The sequence below is a fragment of the Symphalangus syndactylus genome, chromosome 1 (assembly GCF_028878055.3).
Source record: "Symphalangus syndactylus isolate Jambi chromosome 1, NHGRI_mSymSyn1-v2.1_pri, whole genome shotgun sequence".
Classification (NCBI taxonomy): domain Eukaryota; kingdom Metazoa; phylum Chordata; class Mammalia; order Primates; family Hylobatidae; genus Symphalangus; species Symphalangus syndactylus.
Window position 1 is genome coordinate 80,160,134 of NC_072423.2, and position 9,879 is coordinate 80,170,012.

At 44.9% G+C, this 9,879-nt stretch overlaps 1 protein-coding gene across 1 annotated transcript; it reads right to left on the reverse strand.

Annotated features, from left to right (window-relative positions):
• Positions 1-8,339: 8,339 nt before the first annotated feature.
• MC2R (melanocortin 2 receptor) lies at positions 8,340-9,233 on the reverse strand. Its single transcript, XM_055292812.2, has one exon. It carries the CDS (start codon positions 9,231-9,233, stop codon positions 8,340-8,342), a length of 894 nt encoding a protein of 297 aa, XP_055148787.1.
• Between the last annotated feature and the right edge of the window lie 646 nt (positions 9,234-9,879).

A 9,879-nucleotide genomic window follows, 5' to 3' on the forward strand; every position in this document is an offset into this window, starting at 1 on the left:
CCCCATATTGCATCTTCATCCTGTGACCGTAATGGTACTTGCCCAGGACTCTTCCACGATAATTGTAAAAAGTGCACTTAATTTATTAAAGTTTTCTTGCTACTTCTGTATCCTAGAGAGACAATGATTCAGTGGCATTTTTCCATGTTTTAGTATTTGGAAGGCAAGATGCTCTGCAGAGAACTCATGCTTAGTGGAGCTGATACTATTGGAAATTGGGCCTCACAGAAAAACCTATGCGAGCTTTGTTTGGGAGAAGAGTCTTAACATAGGAGCAAATTAACTTTCTTCCACCACTAGGGATCACACACACATACTGTATGCTGGCCCGTTTAAAGAAAAGAATCACAAATTGAACTTAAGTAGTCTCTTTGTAAGGTCTTTAAAAAACAGCTTTATTTCTTCACACACCATACAATTCACCCATTTAAGGTGTACATTCAATGGTTTTTAGTATATTTACAGATATGTGCATCCATTACCACAGTGAATTTTAGAACATTTTTACCCCCCTGAAAAAGATATCCTCTGTCCTTTAGCTATCATTGCCTATTTCTCCATTCCCCAAACTCTAGCCCTATGCAACTACTAATCTACTTTCTGTCTCTATAGATTTGCTGATTCCGGATATTTCAAGTAAATGGAATTGTATAATACACGGTCTTTTGTGCCTGGATTCTTTGACTTAGCAAAATGTTTTCAAAAGTTCACGCACGTTGCAGAGTGTGTCAGCACTTCTTTCCACAGCCGAATATTATTTCATTGTATGGATATACTACATTGTGCTTTTCCATTTGTGAGGTGATGGGCATTTGTGAGGCAGGAGAATAGGGTCTGGAGACAGGGAACCTAAGGCCAATTCATGCTGACTTCCTGGAACTGGCTCAAAAGGAAAATCCCACCTCTGCATACCCAAGAGACAAGGGACCATAGGCCATTCTCCCTACAGACCCTTCCCCTCCACTGCCACAATTGGGAAGTACCTCTGATTGGCTGTGGGCTAATCCTTCATTTGCATAAGATGCCAACTCACTTCAGCTTCTAACTGGCCTCGGGCAAATCCTTCATTTACATAGGGTGTAACAAATTGGAGACCTCTGTTACCAAACTCTTTTAGCTTAACAAAAACCCTAAAGAGCATCACAATCGGGGCTCTTGAGCCGCTTGCTCCAGCCGCTCCCACCCTGTGGAGAACACTTTCACTTCAATAAGTCTGGGCTTTTGTTGCTTCATTCTTTCATTGCTTTGTGCATTTTGTTCAATTCTTTGTTCAACACGACAAGAATCTGGACAACTCACCCTCAAGATGATCTATCTGGTAACATTTGGATTGTTTCCTCCTTTTGGCCATTATAAATAATGTTGCTGTAAACATTTATGTACACATTTTTGTGTAGGTGTATGTTTCAATTCTGGAGGGGCATTGTTGGGTCACACAGTGGCTCTATAACCATCTCAGGAACCACCAGACAGTTTTCCAAAGAGACTTCAACATTTTCCGTTCCCACCAGCCGTGTATGAGGGTTCTGATTTTCCCACATTCTCCCCAGCATCTGCTGTTGTCTGATGTTCTGGTTCTGGCCAACCTCGTCAGGGCAAAGTGGACTCTCATTGTGGTTTTGGTTGCATTTCCCTGAGTCTGATGATGCTGAGCATCTTTTCATGTGCTCATTTGTGTATCTTTTTTGGAGCATGCCATTTCAGATGCTTGGTCCATTTTTAAATGTGGTTATTTGTCTTTTTCATGCCACCGTTTCTGTGGTATTGCTCCTGCATTCTCTTTTAATAGTCCAGTGACTGTACTTTAATTTCTGGAAATTACGTTTGGTACTTTTCTATGATTTCTATCTCTTTATTGATACTCTCTATGTGATGGGATATTGTTTTTATACTTGACTTCTTTAGATTACAATAGCTGTTTTAACATCTTTGTCTGTTAAATCTGACATCTGGTTGCTCTCACATGCAGTCTCTGTTGCAGCTCCCTGACCCCCATGCTGTGGGTCATTCCTGTTTTTTTTAGCATATCTTATATTGCTGGGAGCTAGGTGTTTTAGATAATACATGTTTTTGAACTAGATATTTTAAATAATAAATTGTAGCAACTCTGAGTACTGGCCCTATGCCTCTCCCTTTCGGGGGCACATAAATAAACTATTTGTTTATTTGTTTAGTGTCTGTCTGAATTTTTTTTTTTTTTTTTTTTTTGAGACAGGGTCTCACTCTGTCACCCAGGCTGGAGTGTAGTGGCTTGACCACAGTTCATTGTAGCCTTAAATTCATAGGCCCAAGTGATCCTCCTGCCTCAGCCTCCTGAGTAGCTGGGACTACAGGCACGTGCCACCACACCCAGCTAATTTAGTTTTTTTGTAAAGATGGGGGGGGTCTCACTATGCTGCCTACGCCGGTCTCGAACTGCTGGCCTCAAGGGATTCTCCCATCTCTGCCTCCTAAAGTGCTGGGATTACAGATGTGAACCACTGCACTGTGTCTGGATTATTTTATAATAGTCTCTTCCTCCATCCCACCCAGGAGTGTTCGGTCTGTAATGTTCTCAGGGGGTGCAGACTTGGGTTTGCCCACTGTCACTCTGGGATGACAGTGGTTTTGACAGGGCTGTCTGACTGTCTCCGTCCCTGAGCAAACTCAGCTCTTAAGCACCAGTAACTGCTGACTGATTTCTCTATTGTTCTCAACAATGCCCCGGGGCATAAACTGCTCCAGAGGAGAATCTACTCATATTCTTCTTTGAAGGATTTTTCCCAAGGTCAGTGACTGAGAGTAATTCCGACTCCAGGAAGGCTGGCCCTGCCTCTCCCCTGGGCTCTCTCTCTTAGCCTACCGGGCTGCGGGAAGTTGTCATTCTCCCAGTTACCTTTTGCTACAACTTCCATTGTTCTTCTTAATATATTTATTATTTTAAAACATTTTCAGTGACTTGGAAACTTCGCTGTTCTTGAGAGTGCTTGGATTTCTCTGCACTCTGTTGAAGATGCAATCAGTTTCTTTGGGACAAAAATTAGGAGATATTTGTTTAATGGGTTGCTTCTCCCTCCAGGCAAAATCTCTGAGCCAGGGCTCTGGTTATTGAGTAGGGACAATGGTGAATTCTCTCTAGATTACCACCCAATCTTGGAGCTGAGTGTGCCGGGAGGGAGAAGCAGTGACGGAGAAGGGACAATGGCCTCAGGTGTTCTTGGGCTGCCTGCCCAGGCCTGGAACAAAGCTGAGCAAATGGGCGCTACCCCAGACATGGCCCTTTGTTTGCGTGTGGAGCTTCCCAGCATCCCACGGCATCAGTATCCCAGGGCATGAGCTCTGGGCCAGACGGTGACTTGGAGCGGACTACTGACTCTGGCGCTCACTAACTTGAGTTGGGTAAGTTTATTAGTCTCCTTGTTGCATAACACAGTTCCACAAGCTTAGCTGCTTAAAACAACACACATTTATTATCTCAGAGTTTAGTGGGTCGTAAAACTGGACATGGCTTCGCTGGATCCTCTGCTGGATCTCAGGATTAAAATCGAGGTGTGGACTGGACTCCATTCTCATTTGAGGCCCAGGATCTGCAGGATTGAGAACTTCGCATTCTTGCACAGGAAATAGAGATCCCCTTGCAGCTCCCAGAGGTCCCCCTCAGCTCTTAGGGGCCCTGCACATGTCCTAGAGGCCCCTGCAGTTAATAGAGACCCCTACAGTCCCTAGAGGTCCCCCTGCAGTTCCTAGAGGCCCTTCTGATAGAGGCAGGAGGCAGAGAAATCCTAGGCAGACAGGGGTGGGTCTCCGGCAAAATCCCACCTTTGAGCCAAAAAGCCTGAAACCCAGGACCTAAAGTGAGAACTTATATCCCCATTTGGCTGCTCTCTCCTGATTGGTTCTTTCTGAATAATGTCTTTTTACCAATTGAATGTTGTCTTTTCCAAAACTACCTGCCCCATCTCTCATCCTTTGCCACTGCAGACTCAGTAGGTAGAGAGAGAGAAGCTTGACTGGAGAGAGGTGACTTGACTTCAGAGGGACTGCTGGACTTCAGGGGAAGATTACCTGCCTGTCCCATCCCTTCTCCAGCTTCCCTGTCTACTGAGAGCCATTTCCATCGCTTAATAGAACTCTCTGCCTTTACTGCCCTTCACGTGTCTGGGCAACCCCATTCTTCTTGGATGCCAGCCAAGAGATTGGGACCCACCGAGTGTGGGAACCCAAAGAAAGGCTGTCACACTGGTCTTTTGCCCTCACTGGCAGAGGGCAGCCGCCCCACACAGTGAGGCAAGGGGCCCACTGAACTGATAACACACCTCTGTCCACGGACAGTGGAGCTAAGAGAGCAATATAACATGCCCTCAGGGGATTTGGGGATCACAGGCACCCTCACCTGGGCACTACCGCAGGGCCTGCATGGAGCTTGCTCCTGCTGGCACCCAAAGCAGCTGGCTGGATCCTGCATTCACTTAATCACGGGCTCCCTTCCACAAGGGGTCGAGTGCTGTGGGCCGAGTAAATGTGGAACCCCCATTGCAAGTTCGACAAAGTGGTTGAGAAAAATCCTGCATCACTTCTGTAGCACCTAGAGGTCTCCTGCAGTCCCTAGAGGCCCCAGCAGTTCCTAGAGGCTCCAGCAGTCCCTAGAAGCCCCCAGAAGTTCCTAGAGGCCCCAGCAGTTCCTAGAGGCCCCCAGCAGTTCTTTGCCACGTGGGGTTTCCCAGCATATTCACTTATTTCATCAAGTCAGAAAGCAGAGGCTCTCTAACGTCTGCTAGCAAGATGATGTTTTTTTTTCTTTTAGTGAGAGGGTCTCTGTGTAGTCTAGAGGCACATGCCACCATACCCAGCTAACTTATTTTTTATTTTTTGTAGAGATGAGGTCTCCCTAGGTTGCCCAGTCTGGTCTTGAACTCCTAGGCTCAAGCAATCCTCCCACCTTGGCCTCCCAAAGCACTGGGATTACAAGTGTGAGCTCCTGTGCCTGGCCAAGACAGGGTTTTAAATAATGGACTGTAATCATGAGAGCAACCTCCCATCACATTTGCCACATTCCATGGGTTAGAAGCAAGTCACAGTCCTATCCACACTTCAGGGGGAGGGGTTCTGAAGACCACCTTAGAGTCTGCCTGGCACAGAAGTTACTATCTCTGAACTTCAGCTTTTTCACCTAAAAACATGAGGCCAATAATACACCTGCCCTTAGGGTAATCGTGAGGATTAATGCATGTAGAGCTCTTTGAACAATACCTGGTTTGTAGCAACTGCTCCGTAATAGATAGGTACCATTATTATTGCTGTTATTATTTGTATTATTATTACTAGATATCTTGCTGCAGCCACAAAAGCATCAGCAACTCTGACCACATTTCAGAATTCACTGACTGGTTTGCTCGTGCTTCTCAGGGGCTCCTAACCCATGCTCTTCTCACCATAGTTCAACACATGTGTGGCTGCAGGGGCAGATGTGGTGTTTGCCGAATTTCTCTTGTCTGTCCATGACCTGATGGAAAAATGAGGAGAGGAAGAGGAAGCATCCTTCCTTTTTTATTAGACAGGGCTCAGAATTACTATCAGCTTGAGTACACATCCTGAACATTTTCAGTTATCTGGTCCAAGGCTAGGTCATCGATAAAGCTGAACACTCACAGTATCCACACAGCAGTTTAAAAATTGGGTAATTTGATAAAAGAATTAAGTCCTCATGGGAAAAGTCTGAACCTTGTTGATCTTCCTTACACAAATATGTGCAGTTTGGTGGTGCTTTCATTTGGAATTCTATATGAAGTTAGAGGTAGAAAAACCTTAGTTTTCTCAATAATTATGAGCCCTGAAGCTTCTGTTCTGATTGGAATATAGCAGAAGACCTAGAATGAAAATGTCTAGAATTGCAAGTTCTCTGAATTAGCACTCAGACTTCATTTTTATTTCATACATCATTAGACTAGCCATCTTCATTTTGTTTCTTAGATTAAATGCAACAAATCAAAGGCAGTGAGAGGTGAAGTTTCTCGGTGATTTTCCTTCTGACAACAGTCACATGCACATCAGAGAGCTTGAGGGTGATTAGGAGACAGCAAAGCAGTTGACAAAGGCAGAATTTTATAGGAAGAGCAGTTTGGGACTATTTATGATAGAGGTTAAGTGGCATTGCTTACCTGTGTGGTATCACAGAGCATTGCAGCATCAAAATAAGGTTATCTTTTATTCAGAATAAGCACTTTAATCACATAAAATATGTTATACATTACTTTTTCGATGGTAGAAATAACACTTTTAAAAATTAGTTCTAGGATTGTGCTTTAGATTTCATGGAAAATTAACATATATATCTCATATATTAATTACTACAAGTCAGTATTAGAGTAACATAGTCCATTTGGTGGGGGAAGGATCAAATAGGGAAGGATTTCTACAGAACAGAGGACAAGAAGGTGCACCTTTCACCTCCATCTGTGGCACAGGCCATGAGAAAGCACGCTTGCCACTGTCCTCACTTGACTCCAGCTGCCTCCTTTGCTTCTGAAGTTCCTGTCCCTGCCACGTCTAATATTAAACCAATCACCAAATGGTCGGTCCTGTGTGTGGCTGTCTTCTCCCCTCAGCAGCTCTGGGAAACTTTCCTGAGGGCAAAGCATTGCCCATTCTGGAAGATACTGTCCATCCTGCAGATCCCGAGCCTGGTGGCCTCTGAAGCCCCACTGCTCTCCTCTGTCCCTTTCACCTTATTCAAGTCACCCTCCAACTTAGTGGGGACTTACAATCAGAATGTGCTTCTCCTTTAAGCTAATTTTTAGCTATTAAAAATGAATGAACTTGCAAATTATGTTTCTTTTCTTCCTACTGGGTTTGCCACTCTTCCATTGCTGGCATCTTGGCTGATGGGAGGGTGACATTTCCCAGTGACTGGGTCTACTTTCACACTCATCTGCAGAAGGAGGTGGTGTTTGCCTCCCTCAGGTCTTTGGCTTGGGGCTCTAATAACAGCACCATTGCTTGAAGTCTTGTTTTGGTTTTGGTTTTCCCCACAGTCCAAAAGCATGGGGAAAATACACACACACACACACACACACACCCTCTCTCTCTCTCTCTCTTTATTTCTTAAAATACATATTGGGGCTCTTTTCTTGTACTTCTACATTTTAACAAACACACATAGTTTGGTTACAGCTTCTTCAAATAGTGACAATTTTCTTTTCTTTTCTTTTTTTTTTTTTGAGATGGAGGAGTCTCGCTCTGTCGCCCAGGCTGGAGTGCAGTGGTGCAATCTCGGCTCACTGCAAGCTCCACCTCCCGGGTTCATGCCATTCTCCTGCCTCAGCCTCTCCGAGTAGCTGGGACTACAGGCGCCCGCCACCACGCCCGGCTAATTTTTTGCATTTTTTAGCAGAGACAGGGTTTCACTGTGGTCTCGATCTCCTGACCTCGTGATCCGCCCGCCTCAGCCTCCCAAAGTGCTGGGATTACAAGCGTGAGCCACCGCGCCCGGCCCCAAATAGTGACAATTTTCATCCGGCCTTTATGTATTCCTACGTGGGAACTAAATGGATTAAATTTTCATTTCTTCCTTTGAAATGTATGCTCATAAAGCATGAGGAAATGTAACAGGAAAGGGTTTTAAGGCCAGTGGGATACTGAGTGAGCAAAGAAGACTAACAGAGAAGGTCCATTTATTATTGGAAACTCGAAGCTGGTTATTTGACATTTATAGTTTATACTCAGCCTACTTTCTGAAACAGAGGTGGCTTCAAATGCATCAGGCTAACAGGGAGAAAGAAGAAGGCGGAGATTCCACATGGCTGTGGGAGACAGACAAATTCACCTGCAGCGATGCATTCCTTCCGATTTATTATTGGCTTACAAAGACCCTACAGCTTCTGCCTGGAGTCTCATGCCCAGGTACTTAACTTCTGGAAATCGGCTGTAATGGCCTCCACCTGGAAAGGCCACCCCAGAACTGGCTTGTTAAATGTCCACAGGAAAGCAAGCCTTTGCCTTAGTCCAAAGCCCTTGAGTTTTTATTGCTGTTTTTATTAGATTGGTGCAAAAGTAATTGCAATTTTCGGTCATTGAAAGTAATGGCAAAAACCTTAATTACTTTTGTACCAACCTAATACTTTGTATTCTATCCTTCTTCTACTATATCGTTTTATCTCTCCAGTCACAAAGTTAAGAAGTTGCCCCTACAATAAGACTGTTCACATAGAACCTAGCTATTAGAAACACTAGCTGGTGGGATCATCCTTGCATCCATGAGGGAAGGAAGGCCAGTCAGGGGCACTGGCATTGTTGGAATGTTACATTATTCTGGCACTTGGCAACATTATTCCCATGGATTCTAAAACCAGGGATCAGTCATTCTACCAGTACCTGCTGCAGAAGATCATCTTTTTGAATGCGTCCCTGAGCTCTGGGCTCCGGAAGGCATATATGAAGGGGTCAATGATGGCATTGCACATGATCAACATGCCATTCACCTGGAAGAGAGACATGTAGCAGGCGCAGTAGGGGTTACTTGGGCAGAATGTCATTAAGAGGACATGAAGGACAAAGGGGCCCCAGCAGAAGATGAAGACCCCGAGCAGGATGGTCAGTGTGATGGCCCCTTTCATGTTGGCTCTGGGGAGGGTGGAGATCTTCCTGGTGTGGGATCGAGCCAGCAGGAACATGTGCACATAGAGGCACAGGATGAAGACCAGCATCAGTGGGAACAGCGACGTGAAGGTGATCACTGTGGGCACATGATGGGAGAAGATCACCATGGCGATGCCAGTCCCCGTGCAGAACGTCCAGATGACCGCAAGCACCACCACAGTGCGGCGCATGGTTACGATGCTGTGGTACTGCAGTGCGTGGAAGATGGTGATGTAGCGGTCGGCGGCAATCACAGACAGGCTGAAGATGGAGCCGAGCAGGGAGAGGACAAACAGGGAGTCAACGATGTCATCGGCTGTGGTTTCGAAACTGCCACGTGGCTTGAGATAGCCCACGTTTCTCAATATGATCAGGATATTTTCCAAGATCTTATATAGGCTGCCCAGCATATCAGATATGGCCAAGCTACAGATGAAAAAGTACATGGGTGTCTGGAGATTCTTATTCTTGAACACAGCCAGCAGGACGATCAGATTCTCCAAAACTCCAACAATGGAAATTGTGAAAAATATCTCCTCCGGCAAAACCACACGAGGACAGTCGGAATTATTTCTTGCTGTGTCGTTGATGTTTTCATACGAGTTGATACTGTGCTTCATTTCTCCTGCTTGTGGTTAAGGCAGGGATGTTACTTGGACTTGACTTCATGGGAAACTTGATTGATTCTTCAGGATCTTTTCTTCCTTGCAGCACTTGCTGGAGATCTAAGTTAAAATCTCCCAATCACCTAAAAGAGAGTATACAGAAATATTAGTTGCAAAGTACACTAGAAAATAAAAACCAGCCACACTCGCTTAAGTAAACTCTATTCCCTCCATAAAATACAAAGAAATCAGTATATTAGAAAGAGACTGCACACGTATGTTTATTGCTGCACTAGTGACAATAGCAAAGATATGGAATCAACTAAAGTGTTCATCAATGGGTGAATGGATAAAGAAAATGTGGCACATATACAAAATGGAGTACTCCCCAGCTGTAAAACAGAATAAGGTCATGTCTTTTGCAGCAACCTGGGTGGAAGTGGAGGCCATTATCAAAGTGAAATAACTCAGAAACAGGAAGTCAAATACTACATGTTCTCACTTATATGTGGGAGCTAAATAATGCATACACGTGGATGTAGAGTGTGGAATGGACATTGGAGACTCGGAAGGGCGGGAGGGGGTGGGTGATGAGAAATTACCCCATGGGTAACATGTATGCTATTCGGATGACATATACACTAAAAGCCCAGGCTTCACC